This window comes from Talpa europaea (assembly GCF_964194135.1).
Source record: "Talpa europaea genome assembly, chromosome: 14".
NCBI lineage: Eukaryota > Metazoa > Chordata > Mammalia > Eulipotyphla > Talpidae > Talpa > Talpa europaea.
The window spans coordinates 11,987,111-12,009,507 of record NC_140082.1 but is presented as its reverse complement, the minus strand read 5'-3'; the positions used below and the strand labels follow the sequence as shown (position 1 = coordinate 12,009,507).

General features: G+C 46.2%; 2 protein-coding genes across 4 annotated transcripts in view; one reads left to right on the top strand and one right to left on the bottom strand.

The window, feature by feature from the left end:
- Positions 1 to 4,740: 4,740 nt before the first annotated feature.
- On the top strand, positions 4,741 to 6,608 carry POP5 (POP5 homolog, ribonuclease P/MRP subunit; the record flags this gene model as incomplete). The annotated part of the gene is made up of 5 exons (XM_084253763.1): positions 4,741 to 4,760; positions 4,859 to 5,001; positions 5,808 to 5,957; positions 6,145 to 6,228; positions 6,325 to 6,608. The coding sequence occupies 5 exons, from the start codon at positions 4,741 to 4,743 to the stop codon at positions 6,438 to 6,440; spliced, it is 513 nt and encodes a 170-aa protein (XP_084109889.1). The 3' UTR covers positions 6,441 to 6,608.
- Positions 6,609 to 8,470: 1,862 nt separating this feature from the next.
- RNF10 (ring finger protein 10) overlaps positions 8,471 to 22,397 on the bottom strand; it is a gene marked incomplete at its 5' end in the record, with an annotated part of 32,819 nt that continues 18,892 nt past the window's right edge. Inside the window, 10 exons of one of the 3 annotated variants that reach the window (XM_084253612.1) lie at positions 8,471 to 8,643; positions 9,354 to 9,512; positions 9,628 to 9,685; positions 13,597 to 13,697; positions 16,551 to 16,706; positions 18,006 to 18,107; positions 18,332 to 18,449; positions 19,902 to 20,035; positions 20,250 to 20,523; positions 20,769 to 20,900. In XM_084253612.1, the coding sequence (XP_084109738.1) occupies positions 8,570 to 8,643; positions 9,354 to 9,512; positions 9,628 to 9,685; positions 13,597 to 13,697; positions 16,551 to 16,706; positions 18,006 to 18,107; positions 18,332 to 18,449; positions 19,902 to 20,035; positions 20,250 to 20,523; positions 20,769 to 20,900 (1,308 nt within the window). In that variant the 3' untranslated portion in view covers positions 8,471 to 8,569. Of the gene's footprint in view, positions 8,644 to 9,353; positions 9,513 to 9,627; positions 9,686 to 13,596; positions 13,698 to 16,550; positions 16,707 to 18,005; positions 18,108 to 18,331; positions 18,450 to 19,901; positions 20,036 to 20,249; positions 20,539 to 20,768; positions 20,901 to 22,397 lie in introns of all 3 variants that reach the window. The other 2 variants (XM_084253611.1, XM_084253613.1) reach the window with 2 other exon arrangements.

Genomic DNA, 22,397 nt, shown 5'->3' with positions numbered 1-22,397 from the left:
TTTCTGAAAGACATTGTGATAGCCTTCTGCTATCACGAGCATTCAGCAAGATACATCCTACTCACCTGTCATTTGGCACAAGTGTAAGAATCTCTGTGGGATAAATTCCTGGAGGAGAAATTGCTGGGTCAAACAGTAGTGCCCTTGCAATTTCAATTAATTTTTGGATAAGCAAATCCTTCCAGCAGGCAGGGGAAGGAAAAGAGGCCACAAGGGAGCAGGACCGAGGAGTGGGATGTTGTGCTTGGTCTGAGACCCAGGATGGGCCATGTCTGCCCCAGCAACCTGGAAGACACCGCAGCTCCCCAGGTTCCTGGCTAGGCAGATGGAGGGTTTAATTTTATCCAGATTGTCCCCATAAAGGCTTTACGGAGAATTGGTTGATTGGATTAGAGGAGCAGGAGCCCCTAATGAGCAGCGGCTGTTTAACAAAATGCTTAACAAGAATTTTCCTTTGCCACCATCCCCCATGTGTCAGATCATTATATAGGGACCCTGGAATGCCAACGACACCTCAGAATGGCACCACTGGGCTCTCCTTCTCTGACTATCCTTTAGGTCCCAGACTCCCAGAGAGGGAGTAGAGAGCAAGGTAGAGTAAGAGCATAGGTCAGGGCGTAAAAGGCCTTATGTTGGTTCAAATTACTGTCACCTTGAGCAAGTCCTCTCCCTCCCTGAGCCTCAGAGAAGGGGACAGATCTCATAGGGCTCTTGTGTGGACCACGCCAAGACAACGCACATTTAGTACGGTGCCTGCTACATAGTGAGAGCCTAATAGACGGCATCCCAGATCCTGCCCTGGGAACAAGGCACGAGTTGCACCTTCCCACCTTCCAACTGGGGCACTTTAGCAGTCACTCCAGTCACCCCCTAGGGAATGCTCCAGATTTCCAAATCCCTGCAATGGATCGTGCGACTTATGCGTCCAAGGTAGTTTTAAATGCCTTATTTAAGAGCTAATACTCGGTTTGAAGCCTAATGCAAAAGGGCAAACTGAGGGTGGGCGCCCTCAGATGGGAAGAAGGGAAGGGGTTCAAAGGAAGTTTCCAAGCACCCACCCCTCTATCAGATCTGGGCTGAACCAGGCCGTGCTGGAATCCACGGGCAGCACAGGCTTTGGGTCGGATGCAGATCAGGCGGGTGTAGCCTGTTCCGGAGTGAGTTTCGTGCAGCTTGAACGCGCTTCTGCGCCTCGGCCCCCTCTTCGCCTGTTAAGCGGGGATTACAGTGGCTCCGAGGCACGGCTGGAGAGGGAACCGGGGAGGGGCTGGCGGCGAGCACCCCGCCCCCGGGCCGGCATTCCGGGGCGGCCACGGCGGCGGGGGGGGGGGGGGAGGCGGCCGCCCCCGCGCCCCGCGGGCGGATTCCCCCGGCCTCCCGCGCCGCGCGGCGGGGCCCCGGTGGCTGCAAACAGCCGCGGCCTCATTAGGAGACGTGTAATTAGCGGCGGCGGAGCCAGAGCCGGCACCGACTAATTACCGTGGCGCGCGGGGCACGCCCGGCTGGCGCGGCCGTCGCGGGGCGGGCGGGGGGCGGGCCTGGGCGGGGCCGGGGGCGGGAGCGCCAAGGCGCCCCAGGGTGCGTGCGCGAAGCGGGGTGCCCGAGCAGGGCCGGGGGGCGGGATCCGGCGGGACGCGAGCGAAGCGCGGCCACGGCCCCGGGCGCTCTGTCCACGTTATCTCGTTTACCTCACGGCCACCCACGAGGAGGAGCCATTACTACCCTATCGCACTGATGAAGAGCTGAACACGAGATCGAGAAACGTGAGTGAACCTCCTGCACGTGTCTGGGAAGTGCTGGCGGGGGAATTCGAACCTACCCGAAAAGGCTCCACGTGGACGAGCGTGACCGCCAGGGCGTCGGGTGTAGACGGAAGGACCTGGGGTCGACGGGCTTGGATGCGAATTCTGAGCCTTGCTGGGTCTCCTCGTACTGGACGTCTGACCTTGGCCAGAACCCCGCCGTGGCTGTGGAACGGGCGCGGCGTTAGGGTTGAGGGGGGAGGCTGAAGGGAGAGGAACGGCCGAGGATGCGCGCGCTCTCCACGCGCGGCGGGCCCCGCGCGCCCCCTGCCGACCGCAGGCGGCCACGTGGGCGTGGGTGGAAAACGGGGTACTTGGAGGAGGAAGGACCAACTCTGGTCTCTGAGGAGAGCCATTGCTCTCCTTCCTTCCCCACAGCCCTCCCGCAAGGTGTGAAGGAGCGAGAGAGGGAAGATTGGGGCCTTCCAGATCTTGTAAATAATCGGCTCTGAAATCTTCTTCCCTTCATAGACCTCCCCGGGCCATCCAAGCCCCTGACAGTTCTACAATAAGGATGGGCATAAAGGCCTAGATACAACAAGGTTGCACCTCAACGTGCTGGGTAAACAAGAAAATCTACCACTAATTTAAACGTCCATCATGGGGGTATCGATCAGCTTAAAAGTGATACATTTAAACAAAGCAATACTGTGCATCTGAAAAATAACGTTGGGTAATTGTTAACAAGAGTCAAACAAGAATGAAGCAACAAATACCAGGTTGAACGAACGGAGAGGCACAAGTGGCTGTTGGAGAGTCATAAAGTTCAAGAACAGGGAGAGTCAACCAGCTCGGGTACTGGAAATGCTCTATTTGAGCCTGGGTAGTGGTTACACAACTGTACAGATGCAAAATTTCATTGAGTTGTATACTTAATGTGTACTTTATGTGTGTTATAGCCTGAATAAGACAGTCTTTAAAAATATTAAAAGCAGGGGGGCCTCCTTGGTGGTGCAAGGGCTTAAGTCTCATCTAACCCGTAGCTACCCGCCTGGCGCAGCAGACCTCTCCTGCCGCCCGCTGCTCCCCTCAGCAGTGTACTATGGTCAATCTGCCTGTTCTGTTCCCCGCTCTGTCTCTGGTGAATCCTCTCACCCCCCCCCCCCGCATCTCTGGCCTATACCCCAGTTCTTATATGTATAAATAAATAAATCTTAAAAAAAAAAACCTCTAAAAAATTTAAAGCAAAAATAATTACTAAATAATATGATCCTCTTCTCTAAATGAAAATGAAAGGAAAATTACGTATTAAGTAATTCAACCAGCAGTTATCATCGGAAATGATTTTTGTCTCAGGACCCCTTTACATTCTTAAATTATTGAGGATCCCAAAGAGCGTGTGTTTTTGTGAGCTGTATCAGTATTCACCATAAGGGCCTCCCCGGTGGTGCAGCGGTTGAGCGCTGGGTTGCGAAGCTGCCCGCAGCCTCTGCAGCGCCGGTTCGATCCCTGGCTGCTCCCCGGCCACCGGAGGAGGGTCCCGCATGGCGCGCAGACCTCTCCTGCCGCCCGCTGCTCCCCTCAGCAGTGTCCTTCGGTCCTTCTGCCGGCTCTGCTCCCCGCTCTGGCTCTGGTGAATTCTCTCACCCTCCCGCGCTTCTGACTGTACCCAGTGCTTGTATAAATAAATAAATAAACCAAAAAAAAAGAAAAAAAGAAACTTTAAAAAAAAAAAAAAGAAGAAGACATAAATGCTTAAAACACAATATAAAATACATTAGGTATCAGGGTGAATATCCTTTGGAAAACTTGGCCGTGCACTTATAGTGAAAAAGGCAGACACCTCAGTATTACTATGACAGTGATTTGACCTCAGAGACTCCCGGACCTCCCTTTGAGAACCACTGGCACAGGCGAAAGGGACGAAAGAAAACACACTACATGGTAGTGTGGGGTTATAATTTATTTTTATTTGCCTCTATGCTTTTCTGTAAAAATTAAAAACTGAAAATATAATTGTTAGGGGGAAAAGGATGTCCCAAAGCAAATTCCATATAGGCTTTGTGGACTCCACCCCCACCCCAGGTCAAAGCCAAAGACACTGGGAACTCCAAATCCCATCACCACCAAAGGGAAGGTGGCTGGGACCTGAGGGTGGGGTTAAGCAGCCAGGTGGATACAAAAGGCAGACACGTGGGCTTTGGGGGCTCTCTCTCCATTTTGGGCTCGCGGCCAGCTTGCAGCGTCCGGTCAGCTCTGAGAGTGACTTTGGGTTTCCAGGTCGTCGCATCGGGTAGGACGCATTAAAGACTTTATTTCCCTATTTTCTCCCTGAGTTGTACCTTTTCCTTATTTTCTTTTTCTCTTGTAAATAAACCTTTTATTAACCCTTTTGTGTGTGTCTGTAGTAGAGTATTCATAAGTCTCTTTAAAGCGCGCGGGTGAGGACCCACAGCCAGGAACCCGTTTAATATCGGGGCTGCTCTATAACATAATCACGATTTGTTTTTGCAAATAAAAATCGAGACGATACGGCCATTTCCACAAGACTGTTGCCAGGGCCAAGCAGCAATAAACAAGCTCTAACCTGAAAGGACCGGTCCCGCCCGCGCCCACACCTGTGCTATGCGAGGAAGATCACACCTTCGAGGGCCCCACCGTCCAGCTCGGGCGGAGGCGAGCACACAGCTATACTGCGCGGCAACAGAAAGGGACCGTCCCTGCGCCAGCGGCGTGAGCCCGGGCCAGCGCCCGTCGCGCAGCCCGTCCCGCCGACCCGCGCGGCAGGCGGCCGGACGCATGCGCCATGCGAACACGGCGGGGGCGGGGCCCGAGCGGAACTGACGCAGGGCCCGGCCGCTCAGCACTCTAGCCCCACCCCCTGCCCGGCCTTCCTCTCTGAGTGGCTGCAACGCTGCGCAGCCTAACTTCCCATTGGCCGCCGGCGGCGCCTTAGACATCCGGTTTGGGCGTCCGGCTGCCGGGCGCGGAAGCCGCCATGGTGCGGTTCAAGCACAGGTGAGAGACTCTGCCCCCGCCGCCACCCCACCCCAACCCGCCCTCCGCCGGCTCCCAGCGGCCGGGGCCCCGCGCTCACCTCTTCTGGCCTGCGGCAGGTATCTGCTCTGCGAACTGGTGTCTGACGACCCCCGCTGCCGCCTGAGCTTGGAGGACCGAGTGCTGAGTAACCTGGTTCGAGACACGATCGCCCGCGTGCACGGGACTTTCGGCGCGGCCGCTTGCTCCATTGGCTTCGCGGGTGCGCGAGTGCTGGGGGGCCGGGCGGAAGGAGGGATGTGGAGGGAGAAGGGACATAAGCGACCCTAGGAGCTCCCGAACCCGATGCACCCTGAATCTGTGTAATATCGTCCTCGTCATTTCGGACCCTGGCCTGAGATCTGGACGAATCCCGTCAGGGGGAGGGCTAAAACTTTAGGCAAGAATCCTAGGCAAGGTACAGAGACCTGTTTAACATGTATATATTGGGGATTGCAGTTGAACTTTAAAGGGTGAGAATTAAATGAGGGAAACCATTTATAATTCCAAGTTATATGGACATTACATGACATCACGTGGTAAAACCATTGTCGAAATTAAAGCTCTTAATAGAGCCAGTAGGTTAGAGTGCACACGTGTGCATGTGAGAGGGGCCCTTCCTACTCCCGACAGCCACATTATTTAAACTAGCTCTTTTATTATACGCGGGAAGTTAAGTTGAGTCCTGCAGAAACGCACACAGGCACAACTCTTAGGGGAACAGGCTGCTGTGGAAACCTGAGCCCAGTTGCAGATCCTGTTTTTTCAGAAAAGGGTTTTCTGAGGAAGGTGTATCTCTGCCCCCATCTCTGCCATTTAGTAACTAATCAGTGCGTTTAAATTCTAAGTTTATTTATCAATTACGAGCTGTGTCCAAGATTCAAGGTGTTTGCCCCGGCCCTCCCCCAACATCATCTTAAAATATTTTCAAGGAAAGTGTTAGGTCCCAACATGCCGCTTCCTAGAACAGTGTCTTAACCTTCTAGGAATACAGTTCCCCAAAATTATCTCCTCCACCTCCCCTTACAGTGCGATACCTCAATGCCTATACTGGAATAGTGCTACTTCGATGCCGGAAGGAATTCTATCAGCTTGTGTGGTCAGCTCTTCCCTTCATTACACACTTGGAGAACAAAGGACACCGTTACTCCTGTTTTCTCAACACCCTACACGTGGGAGGTAGGATGGCACATGATATGGCTGATATCCAATAGGTAACAAGTTCAGAATTCAGTCTTGCTTAGCGGATGGGTTTCCCATTATACTGCCAAGAACAAGGTATTTCCCCAATTTTTAAGAGTTCTGAAGTCTTTGAGACAGACACCTTTTAGAAGATGTTGACCAGAAAGCTCTTTTCATGTGCCAGGTACAATTAGAACATGTCAGAAATTCCTGATTCAGTACAACAGGAGACAACTGTTGATCTTGTTGCAGAACTGCACTGATGAAGGTAAGTTATGCTAACCTGGTGCCCACTGAGCAGTGAAGAAACAGTCACTCCCAAAGATACCTTTCATCCTCACTTAGTCTGCTTGCCTTTCTCCAGGAGAGCGGGAAGCTATCCAGAAGTCCGTCACAAGAAGCTGTTTACTAGAGGAGGAGTCTGGAGCAGAGGAGCTTTCAGACAGTGGTGGTGAGGAGGCTGCTGGAGCAATGGAATGAACCTCTCCAGGTTGCACTTTGCCAAATCACAGGAGGCACACTGATTGGAACATGGCAGCAGCATCTCCTACAGCTCTCCAAACTGGATGACTGACAACTAGAGGTCAAATTTCCAGCTCAAAATGGAGGGTTTACTCACATCAGACAAACTAGTCACCTTTATCTACTGTTGCCTGGAGTAGATTTAATAAATGTTTTTGGTTTCTATAGCATTTAGCAAACTTATGAAGTCCATTCTTGCTCAAGTGTTTCCCCCTCTATCCCTAGCCTCAGTAGAAAGACTGGTTCCTTAAGGCCTTGTCCTCTACCCAGCCCTAGCATGGGCCAGGTAATTTAGAGTAGCAGTATTAGTGCAGTATGGCAACTAAGCTGGCACAGATGTATAACCAGTTTCAGTTCAGACACCTGGCCTTAAAAATAAGATTCCTTGCCAACACTTTATCAGAAATGCAATTCTTGCACTTTTGGGAGTGGGGAGAGGAAAGGGCGGGAAGAAATGGCCTGACCTAACCTTATTAACGCAGAGCTCAGTCACAGCTGCCAATGTCTCAAGAGTTTTCTGAAATTTCCGCCTTCCCTATTGCTTTACACCTGCCTGGCACCTAAGCAGACTATCACATGCCACAGGAATTAGGAGGGACAGGAGACTTGCAGTTAGTTTTGATCTAGCTGCTAGTGACATTGGAGCATGTTTTCCCTCACTCAAAATTCCTTTACACACCTAAGAGAAAGATATGTGACTTTTTGCTTCAGTGTGTCCCCTCGTATCTCAGGGTTTGGATACTCTCACCTATCCAGAAGAGTTCCTGAATCTCTTCCTTTTAAGAATAGCAGGTTAGGGCCTCCCCTAGTGGCGCAGCAGTTGAGCGCAGGGCTGCGAAGCTGCCTGCACCCTCTGCAGCGCCGGTTCAATCCCCAGCTGCCACGAGGGTCCCACATGGTGTGCAGACATCTCCTGCTGCGCTCGCTGCTCCCCCTCAGCAGTGTATTTCGTCAGTCTGCCTATTCTGTTCCCCCTCTCTGACTCTGGTGACTCCTCTCACCCTCCCACAAGTCTGTCTGTACCCAGTGCTTGTATAAATAAATCTTTAAAAAAAAAAAAAAAGGTTAGAGCTAAACCCAGCTTAAGGACCCTTTAGGCCTGACCCTAGAAAAGACATTACTCCATGCCAACAGAATTGCTCAAGTTCATAGTAGTAGTTACTTTAACCTATTTAGTATGTCTACTTGACCTGTAATGAACTTAAAAAAACCAGAAAGCACATAATGCTTATGCAGGTGATTTATTGTACTATTTGCCTTCACATTCTATTACACCTAGAGATCACTTTATTAAGCAGCAGAAGAATACACATCACTCAAAATCCAGCTCAAACTAAGGCATAAGACTGCCTAGAAAACAGGAGGTGGCGGGCAGCCTGCTCTGCTCTACCTCCAGGTATGCCAGACTCCTCTACTCCTACAATGCAGGTCACTGTCACTTAAAACAAGTTTGGCTAGAGGCTGGCAGATCTCAGGGTTCCCTTAGTGACACAGCTTCCTATGCTTAATAGAAGCCATGTTTAGGAGGCTAAACCCTCTCTATTACAGATGCAAGTGCAATCGAGGTCTGCACCATAGCCTGGCTATTTATCAGGGAAAAAACTGCAATTCAATCTGGGTGTCCTAAATCCATTTTATTCCCATCCCTATTTCTTTAAGAAGAGGACAACTGATAGAAAAAAGTCAACTAATTTTGAAAAACAAATGAATCAATGTGCTGAAGCCATGATGCCCTGACAATGATGTCACAGCAGAGTAGGGCTACACCACTCTGGCTTGGGCTGCTCCAAGGGGATGTTGAAGAGAAAAACTAATTACACATGGGTCAAAAAGACTAACCTGGCAACAAACTAAAACCTTGGCAGGAAGAGATCTCTTGTGTGGCAATACTTTATTTTGGTGTAAAGACGGGAAGCTGGAAAATACACTGTATTTAAAATTTTCTTGGTTCCCCCCTTCATGTTGTGGAAACCCCCTCCCCCCTCCCCTAATCTGTTCAAACTCAAATACTTAAAAATTACAGCAGCAAAACAAAAGCACAGGGGAAAAAAAAAAGAAGATGGAAAAGGTAGCCTGGACCAGTAGTGTCACTTGGTGTGGACGACAGAGGTGCTGAACAGGAGCTTCTGTTTCTGTTTTTTTCTTTTCTTTCCTCCTTTATCTTATAAAGGAAAAAAAAAAGGGCTTAGGTTAGAATGCTGGTTCCCCGCTCAGTTTTCATTCCTGAGAAACAGTGTCAGCTAAGAGTTGAGGCTCTGGAACTGCATGGATTCAATCCTTGCACACTCTAGGTGTTTGCATTTGGCCAAGTCACTTTATGTCCCTAGACCTTCGTTTTTTCTGTAACCTGAGAGTCATACCCATTTATTGGTTTACTATACTCACAGGAATCTGTTCTATGGCTAGATCTTAATTTACTATATTTGCAGGAATGAGATTAGTTATTGGGGTAAATTAGCACAATGCTAAGCACATACCGCAAGTGCATCATGAACAGTGTTATTTTCTCTAATTATGAATTCCTCAAACCAGGGGTGCACTCTGATGCATCATGCACTCTGATGATAGTGCACTCCATCTATTTACCAACTCGATTCTAAAATGTACGCATGATCTATATACTCTCCACCACGGTGTCTTAGAAAACAGTTCCTCATATTTTCATATCCAGGCCTCAAGAATTAATCTGGGGTCCTATCTGACAAATCACATGGAATGTTACTTGATGCTAGAATGTCACTCTAAAGGCTCAGAGGAAAAAAGTGCCCAACTGATTAGTGATGGCTGCTACTAGATACAAGTGGGAATGGCTTTAATATTTATGGTAACTTTGACAACTCGGTGTAGATGCCTCCAGTTCTTTGCCCTTACCAGAGAGGGGATCTGAAGAAGCTGGCGTGTCCAATTTCATGAAGGCTGCCTCAATAGCTCGGCTGAAGGAATTTTGGAAACTGGGCACAGGAACACGGTCTGAGTTATCACTCTCTCCATCACTGTCCACAGGGGCAGGAGGAACTAAGCTGTTTTCATCTTTAAAACAAAAACAAACAAAAAAAAAAAAACCACAATTCTAGAAACAACTCTAGAGCCTTTACTTTCTGAAAGGAACCAAGCTATTGTCCCTTCAACAGAGGGCCCTCCTCACCTTTCTTTGGAGCCGTTTTGGGCCACACATCTGCTTTTGCTTTTCCAACCCTCAGCATCTGCCAAAGTGGGAAAGGGGAGAAAAAGAACTTTAACGTAACCAGTCCAATTTCTCTTCCAGACTCCTACTTTGACACAGAAGCAATTATCACCTTTGAAAAGCTTTCTCCAGGTACTTGACACACTGTTTCAGTCATGTCCTCCATGTCCTAGTCAATGGAAATGGCAGTCAAACCAGTAAGGTAGGAAACCTGAGGTGGTTTTGTTTCTTAAAAAACAGGTAAGAAATATTGCATAGAAGGCACAAAAGGTGTTACTCAGACTCTAAAGTTGAGAATCCTGCATCTGACATTCCCTGGTTCTAATCAGTTCTCTTGTTGGAAGGAAAACAACTTCAAGTAAGCAGTGTATGCTAGTGTTTTTACAACAAACCACCCAATATCAAAGTTCAGTTACTTAAGGTCATGAAAACCAATTTAACTTTAGCCTGAAACTAACATTTCTTAGTCTGCTTTTCCAGTAACTGCTTAATCACTAACTTTTAGATGCAGCCACACACCAGATTCCTTTGAGTACAGTAATATCACAACAATCTCTCCTGACCCTGAGTGAGATTTTTTTTCATTGCACCTAGCCAAGGTCTGTTTTGTAACTGTGGAGGGTCACCATGAGTTCCATCTGCCATTGAAGCCATGCAACTCAAAGCATTATGAATTTTATCCCTAGAAAAATACCAACAAGTTCCACAAGATTTAAGTGGGGCCCTCCCTGGTGGTGCAGGGGTTAAATCTCAGCACTATCAAGTTATTGCCAGCCACTGTGGCATGAGTTCAATCCCCTGTAGGGGGGATTGGGGGAGGGGGGTGATCCACATGGTGCAGCAGACTTCTGTCATACCAGCTGCTCCCCTCAGCAGTATATTTCAGTGGATCTGCCTGTTCTGCTCCCCATTCTGTCTCTGGTGAATTCTCTCACACACACACCCCCCACCTCTGGCCTACACCCCAGTTCTATGCATAAATAAAAACAAATCTTAATAAGTAAAAAAATTTAAACGGGGATGTCGTCTCCAAAGTATGTGTCCCAGGGGCCTCCCTGCTGACACAAGGGTTAAGCACAGCACTGTGAAGCTATCCACAGGCTCTGCAGCACAAGTTCAATCCCTGGCCGGCCAGAGAGCTACCCACATGGTGCAGCAGACCTCGCCTGACTTGCCCTCTGCTCCCCTCAGCAATGTATTTCAGTAGATCTGCCTGTTCCGCTCCCCACTCTGTCTCTGGTGAATCCTCTCACCCCCTGCACATCTGGCCTATACCCCAGTTCTTGTATGCATAAATACATCTTTAAAAAAAAAAATAATAATGTGTCCCAAAATGAGGCACACATTCAAAATGAGTTGGCCGAGGTTAGTTTCACTGAATAACCTTTCTTCATCATGTACCACTTTGACAGTCTGCTCCCTTGGTTCCTGGGAGTTTGTGGTCCAAATAATACGGCATCTGCATCCTGTTCCTCTATTTTTTTTAAAGATTTATTTATTTATGCATACAAGAACTGGGGTACAGGCCAAAGGTGTGGGGGGTGAGAGGATTCACCAGAGACAGAGCGGGGAACAGAACAGGCAGACTGACTGAAATACACTGCTGAGGGGAGCAGCGGGTGAGTCAGGAGAGGTCTGCTGAGCCACGTGGGTAGCTCCCTGACTGGGGATAGTACTCATGCTCCAGTGGCTGCGAACAGCTTCATAGGTTGCCGTCTTAAGCCCTTGTGCCACTAGGGAGGCCCTGCATTCTGTTACTCTTTTAAAAAGTCATTAAAAAAAACATGAAGTGGACCTCCCTGGTGGCACCAGGGGTTAAACACGGCACAATGACGCTATCAGCAGCCTCTGCAGCATGAGTTGGATCCCCTGCTGGCCAGGGAGCAACCCACATGGCACAGCAGACCTCTCCGGTCTCGCCCACTGCTCCCCTCAACAGTGTATTTCAGTCAGTCTGCCTGTTCTGTTCCCCATTCTGTCTCTGATGAATCCTCTTACCCCCCACACTTCTGGCCTGTACCCCAGCTCTTGTATGCATAAATTAAGTCTTTAAAAAAAAAATTCATGCCATTGAAAGAAAAAAAACCGGGATCAGAGCAACTGTTAGGGATCAAAGGAGACGGAAGAGAATTGACAGCTAATTGCAATGAGTAATCTTTAACTAAGCCCAACTGAAAATAATTTAAGACATAGAGGCAAATTGGGAAATAGAAATAATACTACATTAGATATTCAATCAGTTGAATTTCTTGGATGTGACTATGATAATTAGTTATATAGAAGAATGTCATGGGGTGAGGGGAAGTCATCTATTTCCCAAGTACATAGTGACATGTCATTCATAAGGTCTGTAGTTTATTTTCAACATGGGGGAGAAAAAGAAAGCAAATAAATGAAAATTTAAACAACTGGTTTATCAAACTGAAAGGTATGAGTGCTCATTATACTATTCTTTCAACTCTTTAAGGGTAAAGTTTTTCAAAATACAAAGTTGAAAAGAAAAAAAGCCATGCAATAAAAGCCTAGTTTTTTAAAAAAGTAGACAACTGATGTAATTCCTAGGAATCACTTTCTTCTTTGTCTAACTTCTGTGGCCTAGCTGATAGCTTTCAGGATTGCTCTCAAATTTTTTCATCCTTCGTGACTTCAGGACTTTCCTTACCAAAGTCCAATTCTTGTTTATTTCTCAACACAAACTGCCATTTGAATGTGAGAAACATCCATAGCAACTGATCTAAAGGACTAGTAAGCTAGGAGGAAAGGTTCTTTTGGGTTTATTCAGGATTCCAAATAACATGACTTGGAGAAGAGAATCCTCGCCTAACTTTCTCAGTTTACTCTTAATGCTTCTGGGCTCTTTATTTGGCAAGAGGAGATGATAAAAGTGAATGATGTATTTTTTGGGCAATCTAAACCTGAATGGTTCAAAAAATGAGCACATCAGATTCCTTTCTAAAGCTACCCTTTGGAGTACCTCCAAGTACCTCAAAGGGGAAGGAGGTTAGAAATGCAATTCTCTTGTATTAGCCCCAGAACCACACCTTACCCTGTAGCCGGATGTTCGGTTGATCCGATATGGGTATGCCCATTAAGATCATATGGTGCCCAAAGGCCCTTTCAGAGTGCCAATGGGATACAAACTTGTCAATGATACTAAGTTATTATTTCGTGTTTTTCACCACTATCAAATAATGGGTTTTGTAACTACATTACTGAATGGAAAAAATGTTCAACAGAACCTATGCTGTCTGTACTGATGACATCCATGTCAGTTTCTAATGTACATGAATTACAATAAAGATCATGGCACACATTAAAAAATCTATTATGCTAATCATTCCACACTAGCCCCAAAGAAGTTAATACTAACAAGTCAAGCTATTCATCCATTTTTCCTCTGTTATCTGAACACAGGAATGCTGAGTATTTGCTTGTTTTCAAGATTTATAAAGTGTTGGCATCAAGTCTCACTAGTCTATTGTCCCCCATCCCCTAGCTTGTGCACCAAGAAAGCTGGTTTGACTAGTTATAGAGTAACCAAGACAACCTTCCCTTCCCAAAATGAACAGAGGAGTGGTTTATTATATGTACCAGATACCTACCACCTAAACCAGAGATCCTAGAACCAGGGACCAGTTAAGACTGATGTACCCCTAGTCCCTAGAACAGTGTCCAGTACACAAATACCTCATGATTTGTGAAATAATAAAATCTGCATTGTCTCTCAGTTACTCTAGCCTTCTTTCCTGGATAAGTCTATAGTGATATTAGGAATTAAACCTATAAGCTTCCATTTTAAGAAAGCCTCCAATCATTATAAAAGTCAGCACAACATTAGAAGTTGCTCCTCCTCCAACAGATTTCCAGAAAGACAAGTAACAGTGTACATGTTAAATACCCTGGGGTTGCTGGTCAAAGCAAAGAATTTACCTGGGCAAAGGAAGGGAAGGGAGAATCTTCTTCCAAACTCCCAACACAAAATGAAGAACTACTCTGACTGGCAGTGGGTGACAGAGGGGTCAGCAGAAAATCTGAAAGAGAACCAGAGATCTGATTACAGAAGTCAAGTACGAAACAGTGTCCTCTTACAAAGAGAGAACTCCTAAATCAGGTCTGGATAACTACCACCACCACATAAAAATAACACTGACCTAATGTCAATTCTACCCATATTCTTTTTTGTTTAAAAAGATTTATTTTAGGGCCTCTCTGGTGACCCAGGCGGTTGAGCGCAGCGCTGTGAAGCTGTCCTCAGCCTCTGCAGTGCCAGTTTGATCCCACCGGCCTTAGAGCAACCCACATGGCAGGCAGACCTCTCCTGTCTCGTCCGCTGCTCCCCTCAGCATGTATTTTGTCAGTCTGCCTGTTCTGTTCCCCGCTCTGTCTCTGGTGAAACCCTCTCACCCTCCTGTACATCTGGCCTGTAACCTGGTACTTGTATAAATAAAACAAATCTTTAAAAAAAAAAAAAAGAGAGATACTTTAAAAAAAAAAGATTTTATGCATACAAGAGCTGGGGTGCAGGTCAGAGGTATAGGGCGGGTGGTGAGAGGATTCACCATAGACAGAGTGAGAAGCAGAACAGGCAGATGGATTGAAATACACTGCTGAGGGGAACAGCGGGCAGAACAGGAGAGGTCTGCTGCACCACGTGGGTTAGCTCCATGACTGGGACACGAACTCATGCTGCAGTGGCTGCTGATAGCTTCACAATGCTGAGATCTAACCCCTTGCACCACCAGGGAGGCCCCTCTGCCCATGTTCTTATAAAGCTAAGTACATAGTCTATCACACCTGTGATCAGTTTAGGGAGAGAGAAGTTTAGTAGTTATAGTAATTATGGAAGGCATGATGGAGTCTATTCCCACAGTATGAAAACCACATTCCACACCTACAGGTTCTTAAGACCTTAGGTGTTCTGTCAAGGACTACAAAATTTTATTTAGATAAAAAGGATCCAAATAAGATATAAAAATTAATCAGCTGCACCTTAATGTTCCAGTCAGCAGATATCTACAGCCTGAAAATATTCAGTTAAAATCCAAGACACACACATCAATGAGATCCAGCCTGAAGATGCAAGCTTCTCCCTGATATTCCCTAGGCAGTACTCTTGTCCATTCTTTCTGAGCTGAACACTCCCACAAGCCCATCTATCCACTGCCCTGATCATTATTAGGAGGAGGGGTCATTTGCTTTCCTAGCAACAGGGCCTTCCATAGTCAATCAGGGCTATTTAATACTTTTATTCCTAGCATCATGCAACCACTCTTGCTTAACTCCATTAAAGCCCATGCCTTCTGAAAAGCTCATGTATGGAAACACAATTTTTTAAATTATTTTTTAAAAATTTTGTTTTTGTGTAGAAAAACTGGGGTGTAGGCCAGAGGCACAGGTGGGTGAGAGGATTCTCTGTCTCTAGTGAGAGACAGAGTGAGGATGAGGACAGGTAGATCTACTGAAATACACTGCTAAGGGGATCAGCAGGTCAGACTGTTGCGTCTGTTGCGCCATGTTTGGGTCAGCTCCCCAGCCAGGACTGAATTCAGGCCATAGCGGTGATAAGTGCCGAGACTTAACCACCCCTAGGCCACCTGGGAGGCCCAGAAACACAACTTTTATATCATAGATTAAGTAAATGTACTGCCCTATTCCTCTGTATGGCAGTTCTCTCTTGCATCAAGGTTGTGCAGCTCCTGAGATGCAGGTTCTAGCTTCAGGCTCCTAATCCACAAAAATCACCAAGAGTTTTTTAAGTATTCTGACTAGGTATTTTGTTTGAAATGCCAGAGAAATAAATTTTAAGTATTAAAAACTATCTCCCAGCTGGATAAAGATCAGAAAAGACAGCTCTCTGAAATTACAGTAACTTCCCAGTGTTTACCTTTTTTTTTTTTAAGATTTATTTATTATGTATTTATACATACAAGCACTGTATTTATACATACAAGCACTGGGTACAGTCAGAAGCGCGGGAGGGTGAGAGAATCCACCAGAGCCAGAGCGGGGAGCAGAGCAGGCAGAAGGACCGAAGTACACTGCTGAGGGGAGCAGCGGGCAGCAGGAGAGGTCTGCGCGCCATGTGGGACCCTCCTCCGGTGGCCGGGGAGCAGCCAGGGATCGAACCTGCGCCGCAGAGGCTGCGGGCAGCTTCACAACCCAGCGCTCAACCGCTGCACCACCGGGGAGGCCCCCCAATGTTTACTTTTTTAACAGATTAATAAATTTCCTCATAAAAGTATTTTTAAAAAGCTAAATGCCACTTTGGACTTCTCAATCCTCTTCTCACTTTCAGGAGCAAAAGACCATTATTAATCTGAATGACAACAATCCCAATGTTTTATATATCTAAATGTATTTAGATATATAAACCCGTAATAAAATGCTTTACTTTGTGTCTATAGATTCCTTTTATGTCAAAGGTTTACCCACTAATTCCTGGAGATCTCCTTTTTAAACAGCTATAAAGCAATTCATAATATAAATGCTATAATTTAGCCATTTCCCTACTAGTAGACTTTGTAGGCTATTTCCCCTCACTACTACAAGCAGTGCTACGATAAGGCAACCATGTACAAAAACGCTTAACTGTCTGTTAAGCAGAAGGCAGGGGAGGGGGCAGAGTCTAGATTTAACGATACTGCCGTATGTATTGCCCCTAGCTTTTTACGTGCTAGCATGACATAATCAGGTAAAGTCAACAAGAAAGGTGAATCAAATGGCAAGGATTTATGTTCCTCATATTAACTATCCAAAGTAAGGTTATTCACCTTAACACTCCACCATGCCAAGGTAGGTGAGGATTGCAGATTCACACACTAAGATTTTGCTTAAGGTCTGTGTCTGCCTGTTGACTTAAATTTTTAAATTCCAACTCTACTTACCTGCTTGGGAACCTGGACTTCTGCTAAGAGGAGAAAGGGAGAGGGGCCCATGGCCCTCGGTGCTGGTGGGACCCAAAGCAGAATCAGAGGAGCAGGTATAGGAATTGAAGGCAGGAAACTGCTGTAGATTCTCCAGGGGAATGTGGACTTCTGGGTCTGCAAAGAAAAGACAAGAATGGCAATCCATTTACAGAATTCCTCAAATCTTTCCCAACAGTTGAGGACAGTCAGCATGTACCCCCACCACCCCACCCACCCCCACCAATGGTCTGAAAGATGCAGACGAAACTTCAAAACCCAAATTTATAACTATCACTTTATGCCCCTGTTTTCATATAAAGCCTCATTCCATTTGTTCATAACTGAAGCTGGTGATGAACCTGGGGATTAATTCACTGCTCTCTGTACTTGTGTTTCAATGTTTCCATAGAAAAAGTTTCAAACAAAAAAATCTCGTATTCCTGAAACACAAGTTTTCTCACACAATCAGGACAAATGCCAAACAGCTACACAGTGTTAGGGCCCCAGAATATACATACCCAGTTTGAGAAGAAAAAACTGTTTACTACACCACATAGAGAAAATCTTTTTTCCCTGGCCAAATACCTTGTTTTCTGGGGGATAACTAGATCTTTATGTCATACTAATCTTCTGGACTTAAAGAAGCTTATGTTGAGAATCAGATCAGAAGACTCTGCTGTGCTCACTGATATGAATGAGCTCTTAAATCCAATTTCTTGTATATATTTCCTGGTTTATCGAGATTTCTACTACATCACATTCTCTTGGCACAGTTGCTACATGTAGATGTCACTTTAACAAAAAATCAATACAAATGTCCCTGGCATTCAGCAGATAAAGCTTTAATTACATTCCCCACAGCAGACTACTTCACCCACTATACCAAAGTTGAATTTAATCCTATCCTTAAAATGTTATGCACGTTGTCCTGCATTAATTCATTTAAATCTCAAATAGGCCTGTGAGGGAGGTATTCTCACATTCACATTTAAGAGTTGAAAACAGGGCCTCCCCGGTGGCGCAGCGGTTGAGCACTGGGTTGCGAAGCTGCCTGCAGCCTCTGCAGCGCCGGTTCGATCCCCGGCTGCTCCCCGGCCACCAGAGGAGGGTCCCACATAGCGCGCAGACCTCTCCTGCCACCCGCTGCTCCCCTCAGCAGTGTACTTCGGTCCTTCTGCCTGCTCTGCTCCCCGCTCTGGCTCTGGTGAATTCTCTCACCCTCCCGCGCTTCTGACTGTACCCAGTGCATGTATAAACAAAACAAACCAACAAACAAATAAATGAAAAACATGCCTCTATAAAAAAAAAAAATTTAAAAAAAGAGTTGAAAACAAGTGGCAGAGCTGAGACAGCAGCTTGGCACCTGGGCACTGAGCCTCTGTACAATGATGCACAGCTCTACTACTAGTCAAAGGTGAGAGCTCATGAACTTACATTTGCCCTGTTTCTTGTTCTCCTCCATCTCAATCCGGCGCTCTCGGCGGCGTTCCTCCCGTGCCTTCTTCTGACGCTGACGCTTCCTCTTCTCAATGTCATCTGCGGGTTGGTCAGGTTGTGAAAGGCAGACCCAGGGCAACCTGGCCTTTAACTTCTCCCAGTGGACTAGTAGCTAAGGCCATGAGTGGGCCCAGCTAAACTGGATGAATGGATAGAGTGTATCAGGAGGTACTGAGACTCCTGACACAACTCCTTAATATCTCCCACACTGGGTTTCCATTCACAGAATCCCTGAACCCCATTATAAAGAGAAGCATTCTCACCTGAAAACATCTCTAGGGTTTCTTTAGAGACCACAGGAGGCTGCAGAGCCAGTTCACAGATGCTGAACTCACAGGTGAGCGGCAAGTGAGAGAGATATCTATGACGTTGTCGAACATCCTACAATAGAGGAACAAAACACTCAACTAAAACCAGGCTTAACAACAAGAGTTGAGTTTCCAGCCTAGACAGTTAGCAGTATATATATGCACCCACAGATAGCACTGGAGCAAGAGCACTGCTTAAGTTATGACCATTTTACAAAAACAAATTGCCAATTAACCTCCAATAAGGTGGAATAAGTAGGGATTTGTGCTACAAATGAGTGAATGGAGCCCTGTAATTAACTAAAGCTGGGGCCTCCCTGTTGGCCTAGGGGTTATGTCTCAGCACAATGAAGCTATTGGCAGCCACTGCCCGTTGCTCCCCTGAGCAGTGTATTTCAGTCCGTCTGCCTGTTCTGCTCCCCACTCTGTCTCTGGTGAATCCTCTCAAACCTCCACCCCTGCCACCTCCAGCCTACACTGCAGTTCTTAGATGCATAAATAACTCTTTAAAAAAAAAAATTACTAGAGCGGATGGGCTATTTCTGATTTTCTAGGGTCCATGACTAGGGACGGGGGGGGGTGGGGGGGGTGGGAGGAGATGAACAGGGGAATAAGAGTATTTGTTGGCAAAAATATTCTGAGAACCAATCAGAAAGAGATTTCTCTACTGAATGAAGCTTGGCCTAAAATAGTGAAAAATTAAATCTATCAATTTAAGTCTTTTTCATTCTCTTTTTGCATGTTTAATGGCAAGTTTACAGTAGTCTAGTCTCTAACTTTGAGGTTTATAGCAAAGTTGTGATCAATACAGGAATAAGGGCCTCCCTGGTGGCACAAGGGGTTAAGACGCAACCTATGAAGCTATCCGCAGCCACTGCAGCATGAGTTCAATCCCCGGCCAGGGAGCTACCCGGATGGCACAGCAGACCTCTCCTGGCTCGCCCACTGCTCCTTCCATGAATGTGTATTTCAGTCAATCTGACTGTTCTGTTCCCCACTCTGTCTCTGGTGACTCCTCTCACCCCCCACACCTCTGGCCTATACCCCAGTTATTGTATGCATAAATATATAAATCTTTAAAAAAAAATACAGGAGTAATTCCCAAAAGGCAAATATTCAAATACGGAAATAATTAAACAGTAATTCAGAAATATCTGCTAAGCTAAAAAATGCATTTCAAGCCTGTGTGGGCTTAGAGCCTCCAAAGACTTTTTGTTTCCTTGGTTGCATCCCAACCAAAAAAGAGAAACAAAAACAGACTCATTTTGAAAGTACAAATATCTATATTCCCAGACCACAGTAAGTGAACCTGAGGGAGAAAAGTGGAGGTTACTGACTTAACATAAACCCAATATGGGAAGGGAACACCATTTAACTTTTAAAAAATTCATAGCATCATCACCGACAAGATTTAAAAATACAAAATTTTAGGCCTTGAAGATTTATGAACTTAGGTTTAGCTAGGCCTGCCCCAAGGAGATAAGGCTAATGTCACTCTCAGCCCCCTCCCTCTAAAGGTCCTTACCTCAGACATGGAGTAGCCAGCAATCTCCACCACCGTGGCCGAGATCTTCTCAGGGCTCTGCTCCAAACTGCCATACTCCCGCACAAGGCAGCGCACGTTCACAGGATGCAGGAACATGTGCTGCCCGTCCTCCGCTGAAGATAAGTGGCTCTATCACCCAATAGTCCAGGCCAGTCCTCAATACAGGGCCCTCTTTATAGCTAGGCCTGCCTCTCCCACCCAAGCCAAAGACATGATAGATCCAAGCACCCAGGATCTATGGTGATACCTCCTTCTGATGAGAGCATCATAGCATCTCTCTGAAATATCTCTGCAGCAGGCAACCCATCCCTCCTCGGGGACCCTCACCTTGGTAAAAGTAATAGCAAGGAGAGCTGCTCAGGTATGTGAAGCCTGGCTTGGGGATGGGCTCTTGCTGGATGGACTCAGTACAGATGGTCCCCTCTCCAAGATTGTCATCTGCTAACTCCAAGTCATCACAGGCCTCTGACGAGCCCTCGGGTTCTGGTTCAAGCATTGCTTCCTCTTCCTCTACCAGAGGGAGAGCAAGAGGACGAGGAGAGCCCAGAGAACAAACCTCGGTGGTTTCTTCATCAAAAGCCGACATATACTCTAGCACATCCTGTTGGAATAAATTCTAGGTCAACAGAAAGTAACATGCCAAAGGTAGGCACAGGAACCTAGCTGTCTGGATATTTATCCTAGAGGTGACATTTACTAATTTAACATCCCTGGGAAAGAACTAAAAAGCACACAGATAATACTCATAGTTCCCTCTTATCCCATGAAATTTCAACACACAACAGTGCCTACCAACTCAACAGCAGCATTTGAAGAATGGCAGCCATTGGTCTGTAACAGGGACACACTAACCTTCCTGGGTTGGAAAACGGACTCCTTAGACAAGGGAGCCATCAGCACCAGTTGTTCCAGAGCAGCCACGACACCAGTAACCTCCCCTTTGCTTTCAGCCAATCCTGACAGAGTCTCCTCCCGAGTCTAAACCACCAAAGAGAAGACCAGAGAAAACTAAGTTTCCAGAAACATTTATTTTGAAGGTCAAGAGTTTACAAGGGCCTCTCTCAATAGGAGCAAACATTAAAAGAAAACAAGACCCAAGCGGGAAGTTAAATACTTAAAATCCTTGATTTTTAAAGAAAGCAAAAAAGCATCTAATACGCAAATAGAAAGACAGCCTGTGCTTATCATCTTATAATAACAAAAAAACACTATACAAAAGCTTCCTGAACATAAATCTAGAACACAGAACTAGTCTTCAGTTTTCTGGTTTTCACAAATCATGCTGAGAGAGAGCCTCAGGGCAGGAAGTAGGGATTTGACCAACCTCCTACCTCAACTTGGACAGCTCTACTTTTAGTTAGCTTTTCTTCTACCTGAAATACATTTGAACAAATATTCTGCAATGTAGAAACAAAAATTAAATACATACAACCTGCCTAAAGAGTCAGAGACACAGATTCAAATACCAGCTCCACCTCATGTGTCCTACAGCAAACTGCCTAATCCATGATCCCTTTTCCTCATCTGAGAGGACGGCTGTAACTATCAAACCAGGCTGACTACATAAGTGAGAAAAATGTAATACATTACTTTAGCACAGGGTCTGTCACATGCTAACCCATTCAATAAAGAGGATTTTCATTGTTCTAATATAGACCAGTGATTCTCAAAACAATCTGGGGATGAACAGCATTAGAATCGTCCTGGAACACAAGGGCCTCCCCGGTGGCGCAGCGGTTGAGCGCTGGGTTGCGAAGCTGCCTGCAGCCTCTGTAGCACCGGTTCAATCCCTGGCTGCTCCCCGGCCACCGGAGGAGGGTCCCACATGGCGCATAGACCTCTCCTGCCGCCCGCTGCTCCCCTCAGCAGTGTACTTCGGTCCTGCCTGCTCTGCTCCCCGCTCTAGCTCTGAAGAATTCTCTCACCCTCCCGCGCTTCTGACTGTACCCAGTGCTTGTATAAATAAATAAATAAATTTAAAAAAAAACAAAAAAAAAACAAAAAACAAAAACGTCCTGGAACATGTAATGAAAATTATCAGACAAAACTGAGCCCAGACCTACTGAATCAATCTCTCAACAACCAGTGATACTGGTGCCAGTCAAAACTTAAGAATTAACCCGTGTAGAAGATACAGGACACAGGAAATTCTATATTTAGGTAATTCTTTCTGTCTTGCTGGTCCACTAAACAGGTCATATTTTGACAATGTCTTGTTATCTCTAAAAATAAATCCAAGGGTTTTTCTAAAAAAATTAAAAAAAAAAAAAAACCCACCTCAACTAAAGATATAACTTATCTTAAAAAAAAAAAAAACAACCCTCAGGGTTACAATTAGTTATAAAATCATTTTGGCTTGCTCCTTTCAGCTCCAGAAAGACCTAGTTCAGGCCTCCCCTCTAATCACCAAACAAAACCCAAAACAAATTGGCTTTTTTTTTACCCATTTCCTGCTTAATATCTTCAAGACAGGGC